General features: G+C 49.6%; 1 protein-coding gene across 1 annotated transcript; it reads right to left on the bottom strand.

The window, feature by feature from the left end:
• Window positions 1-817: 817 nt before the first annotated feature.
• XKR7 (XK related 7) lies at window positions 818-24037 on the bottom strand. The gene is made up of 3 exons (XM_039864039.1): window positions 23356-24037; window positions 3871-4073; window positions 818-2588 (listed from the first exon to the last, which is right to left on the bottom strand). Exons 1-3 carry the CDS (start codon window positions 23937-23939, stop codon window positions 1633-1635), a joined length of 1743 nt encoding a protein of 580 aa, XP_039719973.1. The 5' UTR covers window positions 23940-24037; the 3' UTR covers window positions 818-1632.
• Window positions 24038-24882: the final 845 nt, after the last annotated feature.

The raw sequence follows: 24882 nt of genomic DNA, 5'->3' as shown, positions 1-24882 counted from the left end.
CCCAGCCCAGGTCTGCATCTGTCCTTAACATCCTCTGCTGTGCCTTTGTAGTGAATGCACTTTAGCTGGCATGGAGGAGTGGGGATATGGTGGGGGGTGTTCTAAGCCCTGCTTAAAGGCTTTGTCCCCTTACCCTACAGAACTGCCTACTCCTACTGCCTACTCCCGTACTCTATCCAGGTGGAGGGGAGGGTTCCTGGGCGAGTGGTCTCATGGGTACCCTGGGATGTTTTGGGCCATGGGAATGAACCACAAGTCCTAGAAGGTTTGGGCAAAACAAAGCACTTTTCCAGCTGCTGCCCCAGGGAATGACATCTTCAGGGTGGCTGAGAGCCAAGATTTATGTCACATTCCTAGAGCTCATTTTTTCTAGCTGGAAACCCGTTGGCAGTTGAAATGTATTGGGGGTTCTGAGGACAATTGCCTCTTGGGAAGAGGAGTGAGGACCAAAGTGGAAAGGGGCACAGAACTCCTATGAACCCCATAAGTCTAGAACTGGAGTACCTATTTCTAGAGTATTTCTAGAGGCCCCTCCACCACCACCATGGCAGGAGTGAGAACCCCCCAGAGCATAGCAGCAGGGCTCCAATGCATTCACCCTCATAACAGAATCCAAATCAGCGACTCCCTAGGATATTTTCTCAGCTAAGTGTTCTAGAACTTAATCCAGAACTAAGAATGTCTCTCTAGAACAGTTCCTCTGCTAAATGTGCTAGAACCTTATCTATAATTGAGTCCAGAGTATCTTCCTAGACGTATTTTCTGTTGTGTTCAAGATTTTTTCCTAGAAGAAATGTTCTAGATGCTCATCTAGAACAAAGAAAGGCTCCTGGAAACATTTCACCTGAGGTGTCTGGGACCTCATCCATAACAGAGCCCACAACAAAGAGTGTCTTTGAAGTTTACTTGGGGAACATATTCTATGCTCCGGATCGAGGGTTCCCCTTCCCCAAATCTGCTACCCCTTCATGCTTTGGCCAGCCTGAACCCCTCAGATGTCTCAGGGCTCTTCCTCCTGTCCAGCCCAGCACTGTCAGCCCCCACCCCAACTCCCCATCCTACTCTAACTCCCTCCTTTAATCCCTCTCTTGCCAAGGTTCCAGACCTTGGACCCCACGGGAACTGTACCCACCTTGTCTATGTATGCTCCCACCTCACCCCACATCTTCCACAGCCTCCTCCATCCTCAGAGACCTCTCACCACAGAGCCCACTCCTAACACCGCCTCAGGAGCACAGGGCCCCAGACAGTGTTCTTTCTCTGAGGGGTCCACCAGGGGTGACGCATGGGCAACTGCAGGCAGAGAAGAGGGTATGAGGCCCCCAGCACCAGAGGTGGTATGGAGGCCTTCATGAAAATGGGGCAGCTCATGAAGAGTGTAGCACCAGTTGATTCCCCGGACCCTGGTTCGAGGGGGTATAGGAAATGGGCCACAGGGCTGAAAACAAGGCCTAGGGCTGGGGCCTCCACAAGGCTGCCCCCTCCCCTGAAAGAACCCAATGATGGGGCCACTCTACCCTTGGACCAATAGATCCACTCCCCCTTAGCCTGGTGGCCCTGAAATTCCAGGCTCAACACTGTGGTCGATATGAGGCCAGCCAAGCCCATCCATTTTTGGAGGGAGACGGTGGCCTACACCGTGGTCTCATACTCCAGCAGCTCCTGGGGTGTCCCCACGCTCCGGTACTGCAACCGGGGTGTGACAGGTGAGGAGTACTCCAGCGCCAGAATAGTCTTCCGGAGCCGGCGGTCAATAAAATGAGCATCCCACGCGGGGTACTTCTTACGAGGCAGGTCAATCCGAATGACAGGCCCCTCTGTCCGAAAGGTGCGGGTCACTGGTGCGGGAGGCAAGCCAGGCCTCACCTGGAAGACAGGTGGCGTGGGGGTCCCTGCACGCTCACCTCCCATGGAGGCCCCATCCCGCTCAGCGCCTGTAGTCCTTGGAAGGGACCTTGGGGGACTTGTGACAGCGTCAGCTGGTGGGCCGCAGGGCTCCTGGGCCTCAGGGCAGATGCATCCAGGTGCCTGGGGCCCCAGCATGGGCCCATTGGGGTGCAGGAGGCAGTAGTAGACACACATGAAGAATATGCCCAGTGCAAAGCTGGAGGCCACCACACAGACCAGGATCAGCGAGTGGAAGTCGGTGGAGAAGTTACGGCTGGAGTACCAGAAGCCCGTGAGTGCTGCGTTCTCCAGCAGGACGATGCAGTAGTAGAGGGTCATGCGGCGGCGGCTACGACCCTCCTTGACGTTGAACCAGCAGAAGATGTAGATGATGCCCACCACCATGTTGTAGATGATCTCTTCCCACTTGGACATGCAGAAGTCCGTCTCACCCTGGATGACCCAGAAGGTCATGATGCACCAATGGGCCACAATGAAGATGCCAAAGTAGAGCTTGTAGACGCTGGCGAAGAGTGCGAAGGCCAGGCTGCGGGCTGCGATGGTAAACAGGTGCCACAGCACCTGGGCCACGGCACCCTTGTAGGACAGCGGCCGCTTGTCATCACGTGAGTCCCGCAGCACCTTCTGGTAGGAGGCCAGTGTCCAGGCCAGGGACACGAGTGAGGCAGAAGTGGAGAGGGCTGTGGAGACAGGGTGGAGGTGGGGCAGGCTGGGTTAGGGGCAGGTCTGGGTCAGGGTCTGGGTAGAGGGGAGGGTTCCGGGTCAGGAGCCGGGTTCTGAGAAGGTGCGAGGGAAGGATCTGTAAATCAGGCAGGGTGAGGGGAAGGTATGGGCGGGTGGTCTTCAAGAGCAATGATGGAGGAGTAAGAGTGGATGGAGCTGGGTACTTTTTCAGGGTGGGAGCAGAAAGGGAGAAGAAAGGTGAGTGATTTGGGTCTCCATATAAGAGTCAGATCTGGGTCTCTAGTACGGGGCTATTAGGGCTCAGGGGTCTTGGTGGGAGGGTAGGAAATTAGGGTCTAGGACTCTGGGAGTGGAAAAAGAGGTGAAGGGGGGTCACAGTTAGGGCATGGAGGAGCCAGGAGGGGACTATTAGAAGTTATAGGTCGCCAGGATGAGGTTGGGGTGTGGAGAAGGATATCCACGCTGAGCACAGCTGAGGGGATGGGAAGAAAATCCGGGGGGGAAGAGTTTTGACTGGGGCAAGGGATCCCCCAGGGGACCTGTAGGTGGTGACAGAGTCTTTCAGAACACTGAGGACTGGGCAGAGTCTGGATAGGAGGAGCACGGGGAGCTCCAGGGTTTTCTCTGACATGGAAGGGGTTGGCCTGGTCTGTCGTAGTTGAGTTGGGGCTGTGTGCATGGGGACCAAGACCAGGCATGGGAGGGGTCCCCAGAGGGCTGACGAGCAGCAAAAGGGTGGATGACAGGCTCTCTGGAAACTGATGGTGATTGGGCAGATCTGTGAGGCAGGAGATGCAGGCTGAGATCAGGACAGTTTGGGGAATGAAGCGGGCAGGAGAGGGTCTGAGGTGTGGTGATGGGGTCAAGGGTCTCTTTGGACTTGGCAGAAATGGGGTCTGGTCTGCCCTGACAATCGGGAAAGGAGGATGGGAGGGCGGGATGGCCCAGGAGGCCTGAAAGGAAGCAAGAGGTGGAGGGGCCTGGTCTTTCCTAACACTGAAGGTAAGTGGGCCATTGCAGGGGAGAGTGGGGGCTCTCCAGACGCCTGGAGGGTGGTGAGAGTAGAAGGGGCGGGTCCTTCCAAACCCTGACAGTGAGTGGAGCAGTGCAGAGGGGTGCACAGGACATCCCCGGGGGTCCTGAAGCAGGGAGAGTGGACACGTGGGGCAGTCAGAATACTGAATACTGAAGATGAGTGAGCCCAGGTTGGGGGTGGGGTTAGGGGAGCAGGGCATCCCCAGAGCCCGGCGCAGGGAGGGCGGAGGGAGCGGGTCTCACCGGGCAGCAGGTCCGGCTGGCCGCCTCGGTGCACCAAGAGGCTAAGCTGCAGCACGAGCTGCGGCGCGCTGCGCAGGAAGGTCTCCAGCAGGCGCAGCATGCTCACGTCGGCGCTCTCGAACAGCATCCGCCAGTAGAAGTGGCGCCGCAGCCGCTCCCCACGCCAGCGGCTCTGCAGTCCCAGGTACATGGCGCGCAGGTACCTACAGGAGGGACGTGGTGCTCAGGCGCCCACTCCCAACCCAACCCGTGCCACTCAGCGAGCGCGAAGGGCACGTGCGGCTGTGTGTGGCCCTGGGCAAGTCACTCACTGCGCTGAGCCTATTACCTCAACAGTAGAATGGGCGTTTTGGAAGCATCACCTCCTGGGGCTGTTGTTGGAAGCTCCTAATGGGCTCTTTAAAGCCGTGACACAAAGAAAGCACTTAGTACAGCATTCTCATCATCATCGTTGCTCTGGCACCATAGGGATCTGCTTTCTTTGCAGGGTTTCTGACACTTTGCAGTGCCCTAAGCCTGCCATAGCCCTGTTATGCCCAGTTTATAGATGAGAAAACAGACCCAGGGAGGTATGTCGTTAGTTCAAGGTCACACGGCCAGGAAGCACGGGAACCAGGATTCAAACCCAGGCAGCCTGGCCTCAGGGCCCACATTCTAACCATTAGGCAACTCTGCCTCTCCCTCTATGCCATAAAGAGTTCACCCCCACACAGGTTCCCTCAGGAACAGTTCCTGGTGCCAGCCCCCAGTTTTGTTGTCACCAGCAGCTTTCTGGCCTCTTCCCAACCCCACCTCTCAGTGCCCAGTTCTCCCCACAGGGCACAAGGAAACTGCTTATAGATCCCCTGGCATTTGAGATTTTGCTGCTTCCTCTCTTGTCACTTCTCCGAACAAGCTTCATGGCTACAGCTACTCTGCACAGGTCATAGATTTTAGTTCACAATGCTGTCTCTCACGACTGAGCTTTTGTACCTACCTGATGTTCTCTCTACCTAGAACACCCTGCCCTGTACCCCACCTCCACTCCAGCCCCCAGCCTGGAAAAACTCTTGTTTTTCTTCCAAGGCTCAGCTTACAAACATGACTTCTTCCAGGAAGCCTTTGCTGACCACCCTCTACCTGAGGTAGGGGCCTCTCTCAGGTTGTCCTTCAACCCAGCACTTGTCACAGTGGGTTATAACTGCCTGATCGTGCATCCATCTCCCCTGGACTGTGAACTCTTGAGGATGACTAGGTCAGCTTGCTAAGTGATGTAGCCTCAGTCCTTAGCACACAGTAGGTGCTCAATCTGTGTTGACCGAATGAATGAATGTGTGTGCGTGATCGAAAGTTTTAATTGAATGAAACTCTGGTAACCCAATAGGGTATATGGAAGGGAAAGTGAAATCCTGAGTTTGATCCCTGACTTTGCTTTTTTATTTACTGTGTCATCTTGAGCAAGATCCTTTCTGAGTCCTCCTTAATCCCTCCCAAAGTGGCTGTGAGGATTAAACGGATGAGAAGATATTTTGCAACTATACCCACTGGTGACAAGGGACCTGTCCACACAGATCTCTGCCCTGGTGCCTTGCCCAGCAGCTCTACCCCTGGCAGTTGCAGTCAAAGATATTGGCTCCCAATCCCCAAATTCTCTGATTCCTGGGGCAGGCATGCCCTTTGCGAAACTGGAGAGGGCTTCTCTGGAAGTGATCTCCCTAGAAACCAGGGAAGAAAATCCTAACAGATCTAGTAACCCTATTGCTTGAATCTGAAGTTGAAGAACCAAGGATTTCCCAGATATTTTGATCACTCGCTATGTGCCATGTCCTGTGCCCTTAAATGTCTTGCAGTCCCGTGGAAGAGAGTCAAGAGCTGAAATATGCGCTCTAGACATTCTGTGGAACTCGGAGAAAAGATATGTAACTTTAGCTGGGGGAGGGGTCGGAGAAGACTTCTTGGAGGAAGAGGCACTTGATCTTAGTTTTAAAGCATGGGTAGGCATTTGAATCACACAGGAGGTGGAAAGGCATTCCATGTGGAAGAACCAGTTGAGGCAAAGGCATAGATGTATGAGAGAACATGGCCTTTTAAGGGAATAGCCAGTGGTTTGCCAGCCTGGAGGGGAGGGTTTTCATGGGCAGGGGCATAAGAAGACTAGAATTGTGAAGGGCATCAAATTCTGGACTGAAGAGCTTATATTTTTTTTAAATCTGAATTCTATCCCAGAATCAGGGATGATGTGATAAGCTCAGTGGCTTAGAAAGCTCGCTCTGGAGGCTGGCTTGGAGGGAAGCCAGGAGAGGCTGGGGTTTGGTCCAGGCCTGAAATGACAGGGCTGAGCTAAGGCAGGGCACAGAGGAGGGGCAGAGGACAGAGCTGGAGATGGCCAGAGGTAGGGGGGCTAAGGAAGAGAACGAGATGGCCCCCAGAGCTTCTGAGGGCCCAGAACACAGGCCACCTTTCCCAGATTCCATCTCCCCTTGACCCCATTCCTTTCCCCATTGCTGCGGCTCTGACTTTGATCAGGAAGGAGAGACCAGCTGGTCCAACGTGAAGGGGCCTGGGGAGTTGGGGGAGGGCGACACCCTGGAAGTTTCTCTCAGGCTGGAAGACCATCTGTTTCCTGGCCCTGGTCAGCATGAGGGAGGCCCCAGCCCAGCCAGCATCCATCACCACCTGACAGGCTGCCTGCCCACCTCCCCGCCCACTCCTGCCCCATCCTCTGTCAGCTCCCAACGCCCCAAGCCCCCTAACTGCAGACAAAGGGCTCACCCAGCCCACAGCCCAGGACTACAGTGGGCCAGAGCAGGGAAGGGGGAGGGGAAGAAGGAAGGCCTCTAAGACCCCAAAACGTGGGATCAGTGGAAAGTGTGGAAAGATCATGTTGTCATAGTCTAGGGATGAAAGGGCTTGGGTTCGGCATCCCTCTGCCTGCTTTGGCAACAGGACCCAAAACTGTGGCTGTTCCTTCCAGCCACACTGCATGCTCATTGCCAAGGGCCTGCGAAATTTTTATGGGCCTAGGAAAATGTTTGAGGCTTGGGAAAAAAAAATTGGCTCTAAAACACAGGGAAAAACTGAAGAATCAAAATTAATAAATGTTTAATTAAATGTCTGCAAAACAGAACATGATATCAGCCAGTCAACTGCAATTTGGCTTTTATCTGGTTATACATAATTTACATTTGATGCTTGAGATGGCTGTATTTTAATATGCTTGATAGACGAGGGGTCCACAGAGTTCTTAAAACAGCCCTGCCCAAGACATGCATCCTAATTTCCCTGAACCTTAGTCTCGCTTTCTCTAAAAAGAGGCCAGCACTTGTCCTCCTGCCTACATCACAGCCCCTAGGGGTGAGGATCAGAAAGGCAAGTTGGCAATATGCTGGGCTTGTGGGTTTGCTGCCCAGCCATGCCCTAGATGCTGTGTGGCTTTGGGTAGTCTCTCTTCCTCTCTGAGCCTCTCTGAGCTTCAAATGGTGTGAGCATTTGTAAACTGCAGAGGGATGTGCACATAGAGTGGGGGAACACATGCTTGGTAGAGGCCTCTGGCTCCTCCTTATCACCAAGCAGCCTCTCTTGAAATCTCTTCCAGGAAGCCTGCCCCATTCTACTCTATTTGAAAGAAAGTTGGAAGAAGTTGATCTTCACCACAAACGGGACTGATACCACCCACGGAGAAGGATGCTCCATCTCAGGGAAAGGAATCCGGCCTTGGGAGGATGTATCTGCTCTCCCCCGAAACGCATCCCCAGTCCATTCATTTTCTGCACTGCCACCACCCTGGTCCAGGCCACTGTCATCTTTTGCCTTCTTGGTGGACTCCCTGTATCCACATGGCAACTTGAAAGGTAATTTTAAAACCTGTCAAATCATGTCATTCCCCTTCTCAAAACCTTCAAAGGGCCACCCATCACACTTGGAACAAAATCTAAGCTTCTCCCCTTGGCTTGCAGGCCCTGAACCATCTGGCTGTGCTTGTTTCTCTCTCTCTCTCTCTAACCACTGTTTCATTTGTTCCCTGCACTTCAGATACCCTGGGAGTTCCTCAAACCCAGCCAAACTTGTTCTTGACTCAGGACCTTTACGCTTGCTACTTGCTCTGTCTGCAATGCCCTTTCCCCAAATCCTTCTGTGGCTGGCTTCTCATGGGCTCCTCGTTACCTTCCGAGAGTCCTCCTAGGTAACCCATCCTATGTCGGCCCCTCCTCCCTCGCCAAATCTCTCTTGTCCATCACATTGCCCTCTCTTATTTTCTTCTTCACATCCACTATGAAACTTTATTAATTTACACATTTATTTTCTATTTTACCACGATGGCTCCATGAAGGTAGGAACTTTGTCTTGGTCACCACTGTATCCCTGGCATTAGCATATCTAGTAGGCACTCAATAAATTTGTCGAATGAATAAATATGAATGCGTGCATGTGTCTCCCTCCTGACCCTGGAGGCCCTGGAGCTTTCTGCCTGAGTCTGCATAGAGCTAGGACACCTCGCAGGCAACTCCTGTCCCCAATGACTCATTCTGTCTTTCCTTCTCCAAGAAGATTTCTCTGATGTCCTTCAGCCCGGCTAAGCCTGCCCAGCTTTGACGGCCCCAGCCTTAAGCTGCCTAAGGCCAGGCTGAGCCAGAACCGAACAGACAGCTTCTATCGGCCTCCTTTTACAGGAAACAGGAGCTCAGAGGTCTATTTTCAATCTAATTTGCCGACTCCCAGTTTTGTGCTCAGAGAGGAAGCATGTTTGAGAGGAAACTGGGAGAGCAGATAGTGTGTATTGTTGAGAGAGGGGTTGGGAGGAAAAAGAAAAAAACAAGTCTAGAGAGGAGAGAAGCTGGAAGTTGGGGTGTGAAATTCCTCCACTCGAGGATCCAGAAAGCCGTCCCTTCTGGACTCCATTGCCTCTGCGAGCAGGCAGCAGGGTCAAAAAATGGAGAAAGCTCATTGTCTTCTCCCAGGCCTGGCTGCCTTTGTGACCCGGGGACCTCTCAGCATCCCCCAGAGTTGGGAGGCTCCTCTCAAATGGGGAAGGAGAAGGGGATCCCACATCCCTGAGAAGACAGAATGTTTCCAGGACGAGCATCTGGGTCATTCTTTCTCTCTTGTTCTTTGTCCACGGGTCACCCTAAGTCTCTGGTCCTAGGTCAGAGTTTCTGGCCAGGGCCTCAGTCCCCATGCAGATAGTCAGACCTAGGCCTGAGCCTGGACCTGTCCCTTTGGCTGCCTTAGATCCTGGGCCATTGTCTCTTTTGTCTGGGGCTCAGATCAGCCTGTTGTGTTTGTCCCTTGAATTCAGGGTCAGCCTATATTTATCTTTTCCTCAGTTATTGTTACCTGTCTGTACCTTGGACTATGGGTCACGCTGTCTCTCGGATACTACATTTATCTATTAGTCATTCTGACCTAGGATCTTGGGTCAGCTTATCTGTCTTCTCTTAGAGGCTGGGGATATCAGTTTGTCCCTTGGATGTCAGGATAGCCTATCTGTCCCCTTAGATAATGGGTCAGTTTTTCAGTCTGTCTTTTTGTCCATCTTTTGAATACTGGGTCTGCCTGTTTGTCTGTCTGTCAGTCTCTTGGCTGCTTGGTCCATCTGCTGGTCTGTTGCTCAACTCGTGGCTTGGAGTGACTGCCAGTTTTCTGGCTGTCCTCCCCTGTCTGATCCTCTTCTCCTCGACTCTAGGTCTCTGTCTGTCTGCGTCTCTCACATCCTCAGCTCCTCCATCTGTCGGTCTTGGTGTTTCCGAGTGTGTGTTCTCGCCCCTCTCCACTCCCCCTCATACTCTGGGCCAAAAACACAGCAGCTTCCAGTGGCGCCCCCGCTCCTGCTCCATCCAGGAACGTCCCCACCCCCACCACCCTGGCTAGCTCCTGGTATCCACTGTGGACAGGTGAGCATGGCTGATGAGAAGGGGCAGGAGACCCACACTGGGCCCATTACTGCTCTGTAGGGGGATAGTATCCAGGCGTTAATAATTATAGCTCACATATATTGAGCACCAACTGCATGACAGGCCATGTTAAGCCTTTTTATACATATTGTCCATTCCTCAAAGTAAATCTCTGCGGTGAGTACTATTATTATCCTCATTTTACAGATGAAGAAACTGAGACCAGAAAGAGACTGGGGCAGGTAGAAAGTCACCCAGCAAGTTAGCACTACACATAGGACTCAGACTTGGCTCTCCATGGGCCCCTGCACCAGAGAACGTGCTTTGCTTACTTGGAGGAAGTGCGGTTCCACTGCCTAGGAGGATCCATGTTGGACAGAGATGGACCAAAAAGCTTTGCTGGGGATTACGTGAGTTTAGAGAAAACTGCAGGAGGGGTGACAAATAGTAATTGGAGAGTCAGAAGACCCAGGTTCAAGTCCTTCACTGAACTTTCGGTGTGGGCCTCAGTCTTCCTCTACAAAATGAGCCCAAGTAACCCGATTCTTGCCATCTCTCCACCCATCCAATTCTGATAATATTAAGGCCCAACAGCTGTGTCCTGAACCCAAGTACTTCTTTCCACTCTGTCTAGTGTCATCACTCTGGTTCAAACCAGCCACCCAAGCAGCAACAGCCCTCCATCCACCTGGTAGATTTCCTTCTTCCCATCCTTGCCTTCTTAGAGATTTTACTTCACACAGCAGCTGGGAGATCCTGTAAAATCCTACACATCAGGTCCTGCCACTGCCTACTACTGTTAGAATAAAATCCTCCCTGTGACTTTGAGGCCCAATGCAATCCAGCCTCTGTCTACGTCTAGGACCTCTCTTCCTTCACTCTCCCTATCTCACACTTCTCCAGCTACACTGGTCTTGCTGCTTCCTGAACACCCCAAGCTCATTCTCACCTCAGGGCCTCTTCCTGGAAAGAGCTTCGCCAATGCCTGGCAAATTCTCATGCTTTCCATCTCAGCTCAGTGTCATTTTCTCAGAGAAGCCTTTCTAGATCCCCCTTGCTCTCCTACCAAAGCACTTCTATACCCTGCTCTGGCCACTTTCTGTCATGTTATCCTGTTTTCTTAATAACACACATCACAATCTGAAACAGTCTAATTTATTCACGTAAATATTTATTGTATGTCTCTCCAATGGTATGGGGGCCATGGGTGTCCTGTTCTATGCTATGTCCCTAGTGTCTGGCACATAGTTAATGTTCAGTATATATTTGTTTCTTGAATGAGTGAATGAATGGAAGAGTGTAAATTATAAGCTCCCCAAATAAAGGAGGTCAAATGCAGAGGGAAAGAACCTAGGCTTAGGTGTCAAGGAGACCCAGGTTCGGATTCTGACTATCACTTATTGTCTATATAGTTTTAGGCATGTCACTTCCTTCTCTGAGCTCCTCCACTTAATGCTCACCTTATAGGGTAGCTATGAAATCAGAAAGTGGTGATATATATATAAAATGCCCAGCCCAATTCTGGGCACTTGATCAATGGGAGGTTTTAAGGAGTTGTTCGACTCAGGTACCTCAGCATAAAGAGGAAGACTTGTAGTTTCTAGTCTAGTTTCTGGTAGAGCTGAGACCTACTCCTAGGCTGGCTTTCCCTGGAAACAGAGGGTCAGAGAAGTCCCTTTGGGGCAAGTTCACAGGGCAGAATCTTCTTTGGGGTCTTTGTCCTCCTTCTGAAAATAACTGCCACTCACCAAAGACTTCTGTATATGTTTTAATAAAATCCTTACTATAGCCCTGTGAGGTTTCATGGGCATGATCCCCATTTTCCAGATGAGATAACTGAGTCTCAGAAAAGAGGAGGTTCATTTGACATTTATTCACTAAGCATTTTGGAGTACCTACAATGTATCAAGAACTGTGCTAAAATGCTGGTGGACACAATGGTGAGCAAGACAGAGCCAGCCCATCTGGACATGAATGAAATCATTATGTAAACATGTAACAACAAACATATTCCATGAGTTCCAGACCTGCTGCAAACAGAGTTCCCTGCTCCAGCACTGAGGAAAGCAGAATTGCTGGAGAAGGGCCTGGCCAGCGTGGGAAGGGTGTGGCAGTCAGGGAAGGCTTTCTGAAGGAGGTGGCTAGTGAGCCGTTATCTGAAATAGACCAGGGGCTAACTAGGTAAAGAAGGGAGAGAAGGGACTCTCTGGCAGAGGAACATGGGCAAAGGTCCCGATATAGGAGGAAGTAGTAAGTGGTCAAAATGGCTGTAGCTCGGAGAAGGAGTTAAGAAAGCAAGAGATGAGGTGGGACATGGCAAAGGATTTGGTCTTTATCTTAAGAGTGATGGGGAGCCACAGAAAGGTTTTAAACAAGGGAGTGACAAGCTTAGATAGCACTTCTGCATTTTAGAGGGAGTACCCTGACTGTGGGGAACAGATTGGAGGGAGGCAAGTGGTAGACCAGTTACCAGGTGAAGATAGCCTGGATGGAAGACGATAGACTCCAGAGACATTTAGTAGGCATTTTGAGAAGTGACTTGTCCAAGATCAACAGCCAGAAGCATCAGGATTGCATCTTAAATCAGGGCTGGCTGACTCCCTTATTTCACCACAGGGCACAAATCAAGCTGAGCCAGGCCCCAGGGACCCAGATGCTGTCTGTGGGTTCTTGGGGAAATATTGGGCCCCCAGTCATTCACTACCTCACCTGCAGTGTGACCCAAGAAGCTCTTGGGTGGAATGGCCCTAAGGCCCCTTCTCCATCTGTCCGCCCCTAATGCTGAACACTCCTGCACAGATTCAAAATAGGACCTTCCTGGGGTTGGCAGCCAAATGAGTCATAAATGCCAGTAAAGAATGTGATTTTACACATTCGGCCCATTTTGGCTCCCATTTTGTGTGGTGCTGGGAGCTGGGCTGTCTCCCTCCTCCTTAGCAGCCCCCTAGGGAGTCATAGCACCTCATTTTTTTATGGAGCTGAAGCCAAACATTTTCCTGCCACTAATTTTAGGCTCAGCTAAAAAGTTGAGACCCTCTCCCAGCCCACCCACCACCAGCAGCTTCTGGCCAGTGCTCCTCTTTTTGCCAAGCAGCAAAGCACCCAGGCCCTCTCCAGCAAAGCCTTTTAGACCAGGTTCTCGTATGTCCCTCACTGTGTGAGTGCAGCCTGATCTCCTCCCCTCTCCGGCTTCACTTTTCCATCTGTGAAATGGGTACAGAGTGGAGACTAAAACCCAGGACCCTGTACTCTAGCCCAAGACTCTTTGTCCCCCGTTTCTCTCTTTTCCTAATATCTCGGGCAGAGTTTGGGATGTCATGAACCAGCTGGGGGGAGAGGGAGTTAGATTCCAGTCTCTGGTGGCTTTGGTCACTTCACCTGAGGGTACCTGGAGATTGAGGAAGGGAGAAAGCACCACTTTTAATTGTCCCTGGTCTGGGTGTGAGATCCAAGATGGTAAAGGGGTTGAGCTACTATCGTCATGAGGGACGCTGGAAAACAATAGAGGGGCGCCTTGTCTAAAAGGGCAGCTCCCCCATCCCCACTCCAGCTAATTGCTGCCCTGGGAGAATGTGAGCCCAATATGGCTAGAATTTAAGTTTTTCAAGAATAGCTGGAAATTAAGATATTTATGCAAAAACATCACCCAACTTGGAAATGTTGGCAACTAATTTTAAAAATACCATATGAATTTTTAAGAAATTATTATTCCTTTTTTAGGTGTGATAACAGTATTACATCTTTTAGTTATATTTTTAAAAAGTCTATCTCTTTAGCGATGTACTGAAATATTTATGGATACAATGATATGATGTCTGAGATTTGCTTCAAAATAACATGGAAAGGAAAGAAATGGAGTGAGGTCCAGATCTATGCTCTCCAACAGTTATTTGTCCTACAATAGCCACATAATATGATTATTTAAATTTACATTAGTTAAAATTAAATAAAATGTAAAATGCAGTTCCCTAGTCACACTGGGCACATTTCAAATGCTCAAGAGTCATGAGTGGCTAGTGGCTACTATATTAGATAATACAGATATAGAGCATCTTCGTGACTGCAGAAAGTTTTAGTGGATGGTGCTGGCCCAGATAAAACAAGGTTGGCCAGGGTGATGGTACATGGGGGTTCATATCCTGTTCTCTCTTCTTTTATGTATTTAAATTTTTTCCATAATAAAAAGTTTCAGTAAACAGTAGGGGAGAAAAGTACTTTGCAGGCCAAACAAACACGTCCTCAGGCTGGATTTGCCAGTCAGCTACTGATTTGCAACCTGTGGTCTGGCCATCAAGCATCGTAAAGTGCCCAAGTCAGATCCATAGACTCTTTTAACTTTAGGGAGCTTTAGAGACCATCTAGTGTATCCTCAATCCCATGTAGGGGGTCTGCTACAGCTTTCCTGCCGAAGTCAGCCACTTCTGCCTGTGCGCGCGTCTGGTGATGTGGCGTTCATGCCCTGGGGAACAACAGCCCGCTCTGATTCTGGGCAGCTTGACTGTCAGGGTATTCTTGCTTCTATTCAAATAGAGTCTGCCTCCCTTTAACCTTGGGTTCTTATGTGTCCTCACACCATCTCTAGGGCCACAGAACAAGTTCTCATCCTTGAGAGGGCATCAGTGGAGAGGGCTAGGGAGTGTTAAGATGCCCCTCTCCCACCCTCTATCTTGTTACTAAGCAAGTAGGATGGGCCGCAACTTGGGTCAATAATAGTAGTAAATAGTGGTAAATAGTTTCTGAGCATATAGCATGTGACAAGCCCTGTGCATTTATATTATCTTCAGGCATGTTTATAAGAACCTTAAGAAGTGGATACTATCACTATCCCCATTTCACAGATGAGACTAGAGCTCTGATTGGTGAAATGACTTGCCTAGGATCACACAGTTGGGAAGTCATGGCGCCATGAGCTGCACCAGAACCCCAGCCCTCAGCTTCTCTGCTCTCTTGTCTGAGTCCTTGGTAAACTCATTCGGGATTTTCAAGCTCCCAACTGGACTTTACAGATGGGGTAACTGAACCCTAGGCAGTGAAGTGTGTCATGCTCAAGATTCTGATTTTGAAGATTCAATTTAGTTCACACTACTACAAATGAGAAACTTTACTTCTTCCATCTCCTAAGTCAGCCACACCTGCATCCTCCTGGGAACTCAGCCCTGGTTGTGCCCATTACATCTGATGCAAGTACTAATGCATTGCCTTTAGCCTGCATTTGTCCATGACAGTGTGGAAGGCTGTGGATGTAGGTCTAGCTGACCTCAGTGCTGTATCCACAATGGCAAAGGCTCCCACACTGCCTTAGCACCCCCTATATCAGCCACAGATGTAAAGCCTATTTCATCGGACTTCACATTCTAAGAACCTGCTATATACCTCACCAGAGCTGGCTGGGTGCAAGGCTACCAACAGCAACAGAGGGTCTGCTCTGGGCCAGTCACCATGGGGGATAGAGAGAAGAAAGGACAAGGCCTCAATTCCCCAAGGGCTTGTAATCTGGTGGGAAAACCAGACAGGTGGGCAGATGATCACAACAGAATATGGTCAGGACTGTGAGGCTGAAAAGGAATGAATAACTGTGCCTGGGGGAAAAGTCTGAAAGGAAGAAGCCAGAATGTTAACAGTGGGTACTTTATATTGAAATAAAACTTAAAAAATGCTTTTCTGATATTTTCCCCTCTTCCCAAAGCAATACATGATTGATGTTTTATAAGTATACATTCAACTAGTAGAGGGCAGTATTGCTTGGTGGCTACACATGTGGGCTTGGAAGCCAGACGGTATGGCTTCAAACCCTAGCTTTGCTACCTACTAACTGGGATGCTGTTAACCTTTCTCTGCCTTAATTTCCACAAATTCAATTAGTGTTAGCTAGCATTATTGGCCCATGTTACAGATGTAGAAAGCGTGTTCCATATATTAATTCAATAAGCTTTCACGATGGCCGTTTGTATAGGGACGTTATTATCCTATTTCGCAGATGAGGAAACTGAGGCCTAGAGAGGTTAAATGACTTGCCCGAGGTCACACAGCTCATAAGCAGCAGAGCTAGAGTTTGGGCTTCGCTGTCCATATTCTCATCCCTACCTGACAGGATCGTTGTGAAGAGGAATGAGCTAATCTAAGTATAAATTGTAGCTATAATTTTCAGTAACATCTAACTTTTTAACAGGTGACTGTATACATGTATTTCTTGATTAATTAAAAACCAGAGGAAAATCTTCAAGCAGTACAAAAAATATCTAATTAATGAATGGAAATCTCCCATAACCCCCCCTCTCCGCCCCCAGAGATACTGAGCAGAGGGGAGAGTCTTTGTATCTTTTCTGTGCTGCCTAAGGTTTCAACAAAAGTGTACAGCTCTTTTACAAATGAACAAAACAACCAAGCAATTTCCATTTTAGATGAAAAAAATTTTGTTGCCTAATTGAGGGAGTGGGAGGTGGGGTCCGAGGGGCAGAGGCTGGCATGTGTTGAGTTTGTTCAAGGGAAGTGTCTCAGAAGAGGCAGCATTTGAGCTTGGCCTTGAAGGATGTGTGGAATTTCACTGGGAACAGAATGGGAAAGAGCGTTGCTGGGGGAAAGACTGAAGGCGGTGCTCAGAGGTGTGAAGCAAAGGAGTGTGTGGCTTATTTTGGGAGTGGCTAAAGCAGTAAGGAAAGAAAGAGCAGGAGGCAGAGGGCCTGATGCCAAGCTAAAGCACTTGGACTCACCTGAGGGTCAGAAGGGAGCCAGGGCTGGCCCTCTGGCTCCAAAGTAGCAGGGTCAGATCTGAGCTTTAGAACTAGCATTCCGGCTGCTGGTGGAGGCGGGATAGGGTCAGGTAGGGGGAAAACCGGAGGCTGATAGAATTTCCCAGGGGAGGAATTCTGAGGCCCTAACAAAGGCAGGGTGGTGAATGAAGAGGCCAGAGTAGATCCTAACCCATCCTCCTTCCTCTCCCCAGGGACCTTCGCCCCAGCTGTAGGTTCAAAGCCATTTCCTGGCAGCCCTCCCTCCTCCCTCCAGGGCTTCTCCTGTGTGGTCTTTATAGATCAAACAGGGGACGCTGGGCCCAACTGCCGCCACTGTGTCTGTTAGGAGCGGCTCTAATGGCCCGTTGCTGCCGGATGGGCAGGGAGAGGAGGGTGGTGGCGGTGAAGTCCTGGAGAGGAGTCTCCCAGGAAGTGGGTAGCGAGGCTGGACTGGAAAAACCTTGCAAAGTGAGAGCATGGAGGAATCTTGTGGGTAATCATCAAGTTCAGGGGGTTGTAAACATGTTTCAGCTATGGAATTGTCTGAACAAAATCTTAGACACGTAACCAACATGTCAAAAAAGAGAAACTCAAGAGATACTCAGGTTGAAATGATGGTGAGAAGGCCATGAAATAGGTTGGAAATCACTATAGAATCCAACCCTTGTCATGTTTCATAAATAATACAAATAGTAATGGCTAATGAGATTTGAGCACTTTCTGTATTCTAGGTACTGGGCTAAACACTATATACACATTATTTAATTTACTACTCCCCCAAGCTGCATGAGATAGGTTCTATTATTAGAATGTCCATTTCACAGATGAGAAAATCAAGGCACACATGTTATGTCATCTGTCCAAGATCACAGAAAGTGGCAGACACAGGATATGACTGATTCCAGAGTGTGGGTTCTTAACCAGTGACGTTCTAGCCTCAATGAGGAGACTGACCAGAGAAGAAAAGATATCATGTCCACCTTGCCTAAAACAGACTCCCATCCCTGCTGCTACTACTACTACTCTGGTTCAGCCCCCATCTTCTCTCACCTGGATCATCCAGCAGCCTCCTCAGAGCCTCCAGGCTTATCTTGGCCTCCCTCCAGTCTATTTTCCATCCAGCAGCCAGAGTATACGTTGCAAAACATGAGTCAAGGCCCTACGCCTCCTCTGCTCATATCCTCTTGGACTCTCCTATTCATGCTGAGTGAAAGCCTATGAAACCCGGGGTGATCTAACCCCAGCCAACCTGTCCACCATGGTCTCCTACACTTGCTCGCACTCTCTGCTTCTGGCACACAGGGCTTCTCTTTGCTCTTCTCTTTCCCTTTTCCTGGAACACCTTTCCCTGACACAGACCTGACACAGGTCGCCCTCACCTCATCCAGTACCCTCCGCCCCCCCGCCCACATGCCACCTCCTTGCAGAGCCCTGCCCTGACCACCTTATCTCCTCCCTGATCCTCTGCCGCCCCCTGCCCTGTTTCACTTTTTCCGTAGCACTTACCCCTATCTGACCCATTATATTTTATATTATGCATACTGAAGGGGACCAAAGTTTTGCCATCTCAAAATATACCCTTTGAGATATTAATTTTAAGTTGGTTCTTAAGAAACAAAAGACTCAGAAAGAACTCTTGACCTTCCCACTTACCTGGCTAAAGGAATTCAGATAGAACTTGCTTCAGGAAAGGACTCTTAGGTATTCACCTTAGCATATTTGAATTAAGTGTGGCAGACGAGGACCTAAGCAAAATCTATTCATTAGATTGCCCTCTGTGTCCCATTGTTTCTGGGTTAGTCATTAAGAATTTGTTTATACGTTTTCTTCCCTTTGAAATCCCAGACCCCTGCCTCACTTCTCCTTTGTCCAAAATGGCACATAAACCTCAACTATCTGATGCAGTGGGTCTCATTTCTTCTAGCATCTTGCATGTATATCTGGAATAAACTTTGGATATTTTCTCTTGTTAATCTATATTCATTAAATTTGATTATTAGCCCAGCTAGAAGAACTTAGAAAGTGGGAAGAAAGTTTTCTTTTGTGTGCCCCCACAACATAATATATATTTTATTTTATTTTATTTTGTTTGTTTATTGTTTCCCCATTAGACTACTGAGCTCTATGAGAGCAGGGACTTTGTCTTGTTCACCACTCTATTCCCAGCATTTAGCACAGTGCTGGTATACAGCAGGTGCTCCATAAATATTTGCTGAATGAATGAGTGCAGATTAAATGAACATCTGCTCTGTCCTTATGGCTTCAGGGGCCTTCAAGGCCCTCCTGCCCTCCTGCCCTTTCCCTGGCCACCTGCTCAGTGAACAAACCTCCTTCTTCAGGGAACAAAGCCCAGGCTGATGGCACTAATCACTGCCAATGATTCTGAATATATAACAATGGGGCCAGCCCTTTGCTAGACTCTTTGGTACACATTATCTCATTAAACCTCAAAACAATCCAAGAGGTGTACCATTGTGGTCCCTAGTTTACAAGGGATGAAACTCAGGCACAGAGAAATTATATGGCTTGTCAAGGTCATGCATGGAAAGCGATAGGATCAGGATTTGAACTGAAAACATTTGAATCCAGAGTCCTTGTTCTTAACCATAATGCCAAAAATATGGCTTTCTAGAGAGAAGACCCAGAGCCTGACTTTTACACCAAGCAAATCACTAACTCATTTCAAAACTTGAGTGCAGGCTCATGAGAAAGCAGAGGACACAGAGCTGGGGCATAGACACAGAAGGGAGGGATGGCCTTCAAGGCCTAGTTTGCCTTCCTCGCTCCCCATTCTGGGATCCCCAGATCCTGACAGCCTGGGAGGAATCCCACGCCAGATCGCCAGATCGTCTGCCACTAATTGGCTTAGCAAACTGTGCTTATCTGGGTAAAGCTGGAGCCCAGTGAATTCAAGATTAAGGGAAGCAGGATTCATGGCTTACCGCTCTGCTGCCCACAGGGTCAGAGGAGACAGGGTTATGACTTTAATTGGCTTAACAGCCCTGAGTGGCTTAATAGCTCAGAGGGTTGGGGTAGGGGGGCAGAAAGAGAAGAAAACAAAGGTCGATGTCCTGCCCATAGCCAGCTTCATGTTCTACCAAAAGATCTGTGTGCTCTTCTCTCAGGGGTCAATCTGTCTCTGTACATGGGCATTGCTCTGTGACACTCCCAAAGCAGAGCTTGGGCTTGGGAGTTGGGCAAAGCTGGGTTGGTACTTCATCTCTCCCCCACTTTCTTAGTGGGTGACCTTGGACAAGTTACTTGACTTCTCTGAGCCTCACTTGCCAACCAAGGGCAGTTTCGAGGTAAAGCAAGATCACGTACCTGGAGCACCTCACGTGGGAACAGCTGGGACACAGTGGGTGCATGGTGTCCATGAATTCATTCTCCTCTTCCTCCTCAGAGCCCCATTTGTGTTTAAATTAATACCAGCACCCATTTTGCAGGGTTGTTTGGAAATAGAATAAGAAAGAACCTTATCAATTGTGAAGTGCTAGACCAGAGGTCACAAAGATGACAGGCCTACAAATGTGTTTCCTTTGGTTGACACTATTTTTAAAAGTCTTAATTAGTAGTTGAAAATTGGAAGAATTCACACAAAAATCCCAATTTCCCATTTCTCTTGAGAAATCAAGACTTGACAAAACTGGGTCCACAATTTCTCATGGAACCGTCGGCTAGAGTTAGGTAGTGGTTTCCCCTTCTCTAGGGCACTGCTTACCCCATAATATCCTCTTAACTGACACCCATGTACTGACACAAGTCTGTGTCACCTGGCTCCTCAAAATATTCAAGCTTTTGACACAGCATTGTACAAATATGAGGAGTTGAAAAATATCTTTATGATTCCAATTATTTTATTCAGAATTTGGAGCATGGGATCAGAAGGTGAATGACTGCCTGGTCTCCCGGTTTTGATACTGGAGGGCTCAGACACACATCTCCTTCCTCATTACCCCAGGTTCCACCACTCAGAACATCTGCACCAAGTCCTGCTGAACAGTGAACCTATTCACTGTGGGAACATTTCATGTGGTAAGCAAACGTGTTGTGCCAACATTGCTTAATTTCTAGGAATGCCAGCCCTGCTGGCTTCTCTATACCTTGTCTAGATTATCTTCCATTTAGCCAGACCCTCAGCCATTTTAGAAGCCAAAGCTTTTGAGACAGGAGCCCAGAGGCTTTAGCTCTGATAATTAGACTAGAGTTAGAATTCCAGAAAAGAGAAGGCTCTTAAGGTTGTCAAATCTAATATTCTCATTTGACATACAGAGAAACTGAGGCCCAGGTGTGGGAAGAGCCTTGCCCAAGGTCACCTAGCAAACTAGTTACAAACCCTGATGAAGACGTAGGTCTCCTGATCCACTGCTCTCAGTCCAGCACTTCCCCCACAATATACACTGTCTTCCCATCCTTACCCAGATAGCCCAACTCCCTCCCGCTCCTTTCACATTCTTATCTCAGTGCAGCAGAAGCCCTGACTTTCTATCATCCCGGAATCTTGGGAACTCGGACTCATAATTCTTTGAGCTTGGGGAACACGTTAGTGGCAGAACTGCAGGGTGGGTAAATTGAACTTGAGCTTCGAAGGCAGTCTTGAGTCCCAGCTCTCCTACCCTTAGCTGTGTGACCTTGGGCAAGGATGCCCCTTTCTGAGCCTCCATTCCCTCATCTGTTAAGTAGGAATGATAATACAACCCATCAGAGGTGTCTTAGGAGGGATACAGGAGATGAAACAGGTAAAAAGGCAACCAATAGGCTTTGCACAAAGTGAGTGCTTAATAAAATAATTGTTATAGAACTGTAAATTAGGCCTCTCTTTCCCCTAAAGCTTGAGTGAAATGGTCAACATGTGTTGAAGGGGACTGGAACCGGACAAATTGGAGCACATATACCCTGCCTAAATTGTTACAGGCCAAAAAACTGTTAGATTCCTTTTTTTTTACCCCCCAATAGAAGCTAAGACTTTTGGATTTTTGAAATACTATACAAGCCAAACAAAATACTTCTGTAGGCTAGGTTCAACCTAAGGGCCATTCATTTGTCATCTCTGCAAAATCATCTCATCCCAATCCCCTCATTTTACAAATAAAGGAGAGTGGAAATAGTTAGCCCTTTTATCTAAGAAGCCATGGAGCTCAATGGACCCTCAGTCATCTCCAGCCACTCCCCTGAGACCCTTATCTCCACCCCATGGTAATTTTTCTCACAGTTTGAGGGAAATTCAACTTATGTTCAAGAAAGAAGTATTAGTTTCTTGTAAGTAGATTCTGAACAAGTAGAAGAGGAGGGTTTGAGGTAGCCAGTGAGTCAAGGGGCAGTTGGCCCATTTTAGGCTGAAGGGAAAGGGGGACGAAGCTTTGGCTACCAAGAATAGGAAGTTACCATTTCAGAATCTAAAAATATCTTTCACCATCTGTCCACTCGGGCACAGAATGATAAATGCAGATTAGTTCCTGGATGTAGACATGAATATTTTTATGTGTCAAGCTAATAATAATAACACCCCTTTGTGTGGATACAACTCCACTCCCCTTTTCCCCCAGGGCAAGCTAAATGGAATATACACATCAATCTAGACAAGGCATTGATGGGGAAACCAAGGCAGAGAGATTCGACAACATAACAAGGGTGACACAGCAAGTGAGCAGCTGGGACAAACCCTGGGTGTCCTGTTTCTAACCCTCAGCCCAGAACTGAATCTTCTGAGTTAGACAGAATGTGTTAATAAGTAGCAGAATAAATATAAGAACAGCAATAATCACCTTTTACATCCTTACACTACTTTGACATTTCCATGCTTTCCCCACATTTGTGATAATCATGACAATCTATTACATTCCTAAAATACATTACAGTCTGCAGGGCCTTCACACAGACCTTCTCTCACCTGATCATCTCACTAGGTGAGATGATCAGGTGAGAGAAAAATATGATGACAGACCAGTAGGAATTCTTCCACATTTCACAGGTGAGGAACCTGAGGTTTGGAGGGAGGAGGGGTTTTGCCTAAGATTACATAGTAGGTAAGTTCATTCAATCAGTGTACAGTAGAGCCTAAGCTACTACAGCAATCCTGATTCAAGGGGAATCCTAGGTTCATAATTCCCCATCTCCAATCAACTCAGCTCAGCTCAGCAGGCACCCTCAGTCCTGGCAGGGGAAGAAGGCTGGAAGTGGGCTGCTTATACAAAGCCTCAGTTTTATCTTACTGTCCTGAGATTAAAGGACAGTTAGTAGCCATCTAATCTCAGATTCAAGATCCCAAATCCTCTTGGCCCTGTTGAGGCGTGTGTTTGGGGTGGGGCACTGGGGGAGTCCTAAGAAACAGGAGCCAGACACCTTCTCAGCTGAGTCCAGCATACCCTTTCCCAAAAGTCTAAAAAGTTTGAGTGGGATATTTATTTAGCTGCCTCCATGTTTATCCTGGGAGGTTGGGAATGGATTGCAATTCTGAACTGAGAATCTTTGAGAGCAGGGAAGGACTTCTGAGATTTTTCCTAAACCCAGGCTCATCACTCAGGCAAAAAGGAGTGGTTCAGGGCTGGAGGGAGCCCTGGGGCCTTGTTCCAAGCTTCACACCCATCTTCATGAGCCCAGGGTCCTCCTCATTCTTACACCCCTGAGGATCTTTCTCTCTTTTCTTGCCCCATCCGCTCCACCCTCAATGGCCAGATCAGAGAGAATGGGGTTGGTCAGAGTTTGAGGGCAGAGGTCAGGGAGTAGCTGGCAGAGAAAAAAAATCAAAGCTGCAATAGGGTGGGGCGGGCGGAGGTCAGGACATGATGAGGGTCTGGAGAGGTCAGAGCAGGTCTGGGGCGGCAGGCAGCCCCTCGCCACCCCCACTCCTCATAGTCAGCTCCCTCCACCTGCACTTTTCCTACCTCCAGACCTGGCCGAGCTGCAAGAGGTGAACGAGGGTCTGCAGCAGCCAGACGCAGAGGCGGCAGCAGCGGCGGCGGTAGGCGCTGGCAGAGGAGGGCGCGGGCCGGGTACTCAGCTCCGGGCTGCCTTCTTTGGTCCGGAAGGCGACAGCGCTGTCCTTGGTGCTAATGGAGGGCCCGCCAGTGCCGCTGTCCTTGGTGCTGACGGCGGGTCCCGGGGTCCCCGCGGGCTCCGTGTAGTCGTAGACGAACCAGCGGAAGCTAAGCAGCTGCACTACAAGCGAGGGCAGGAGCACGAATAGCAACGTGAGGCCAAAGTAGGTGCGCTGACCCTGCAGGTAGTAGGAGGCTGCCAGCCACAGGTCCGTGGCGCCGTCGGAGAAGAACACCAGCAACGCGCACAGCACCCAGCAGCAGTCCCGCAGCTCGTAGCGCGGCCCCGAGCCTCCCGCTCCGGTCACTCCCGGGGTCCCGGCCACTGCCGCCGCCTCCCTGCGCCCGCCCGTACTGCCCCGGGTTCCTCCGGCCGCCCCCTCCGGCACCGGGCCGGCCGCAGCCGCCGCTCCATCAGACTTCGCGGCCATGTTGGCGGAGCAGGAGGCGGGGAGCGACTTCCGGGAGGCGGAGGGGGTGGGGTGCGGAGTGGGGAGGACCCTACGTGGGTGGCTCCCGTCTCCTCCTCTTCCTCCTTGTCCTCTTCTTCCTCCTTCCTTCTACTTTAATTATTCATTTTCTTCGGCGCCGCCCTCGCCCCTCCCCCACCCTGCCTGGGCTGTGGCCGGATCCGGGTCCCCCCTTGGGAAGGGAGATGGAGAGGGGAGGGGAGAGCATCCCAGGTCACCCTCTCCTTCCTTCCTCAGAGGTGTGGGGCCCAACCACATGCTCTCTGCCTCTGCCTCCCCACCCCCCACTGCCCCACTCCACTTCCTTTCTCTATTCTTCACCGCCCTTCTCTCCATCCTCTCCTCTTCCATTTCCCTCCTCGGTTTACCTCCAGTGGCCTGAAGGGTAGGGGTAAACCAGGAACTTAGAAGTAAGGGACTGCTTAGGCGGGTGCCCCTGCAACCCTTTAGCCGTCACGCGATGCTAACGCGCCACTTCATAGTTTACAGTGTTCACATATTGTCCCATCCCCTTCTTTGATCCTCAGAGGTCTCTTTTCTTATTGTCTTTTTCTTACTGTTTTCAAGCTGAGAAAACTTAGGTCTTGAGAGTTGCTGTCTCTTCCCCACTCTCCCCTTTTCCTCCTTAAGGACTGTTTTCATATGGCCACAGCCCTAGTAGTGTAGGGGCAGGGAAGGGGACAGCAAGGGAGGGGAAGGGAAGGGAGGAAACACCAGAGGAGGGAAGAACTCGTGCAAAGGCTTGGAGGCCCGAGAGTGGAGGGCACGTTTTCAAGGAAATCTGGATCACAGATTCTGGGAGGGGGAAAGATGAGGTTGAAGAATTCTGAGGGATGAGATCCTAAAGAGCCAGAAGATATGCTTTATCCAGGAAGCAATGGTGAACCACTGCATTATTTGACCA

The sequence above is a fragment of the Pteropus medius genome, unplaced genomic scaffold (genome assembly GCF_902729225.1).
Source record: "Pteropus medius unplaced genomic scaffold, Ma_sr-lr_union100, whole genome shotgun sequence".
NCBI classification, from domain to species: Eukaryota; Metazoa; Chordata; class Mammalia; order Chiroptera; family Pteropodidae; genus Pteropus; species Pteropus medius.
Note: the sequence above shows the minus strand (reverse complement) of the source record. Positions and strands in the feature narration are given on the sequence as shown.

Coding starts and splice junctions, on each gene's coding strand:
- XKR7 (XM_039864039.1), bottom strand. CDS start 23,939: ATGGCCGCGAAGTCTGATGGAGCGGCGGCTGCGGCCGGCCCGGTGCCG. Junction 4,074..23,355: donor CAGCTCGGCCAGGTCTGGAG/GTAGGAAAAGTG, acceptor TCCCTCCTGTAG/GTACCTGCGCGCCATGTACC. Junction 2,589..3,870: donor CCAGCCGGACCTGCTGCCCG/GTGAGACCCGCT, acceptor CTGTCTCCACAG/CCCTCTCCACTTCTGCCTCA.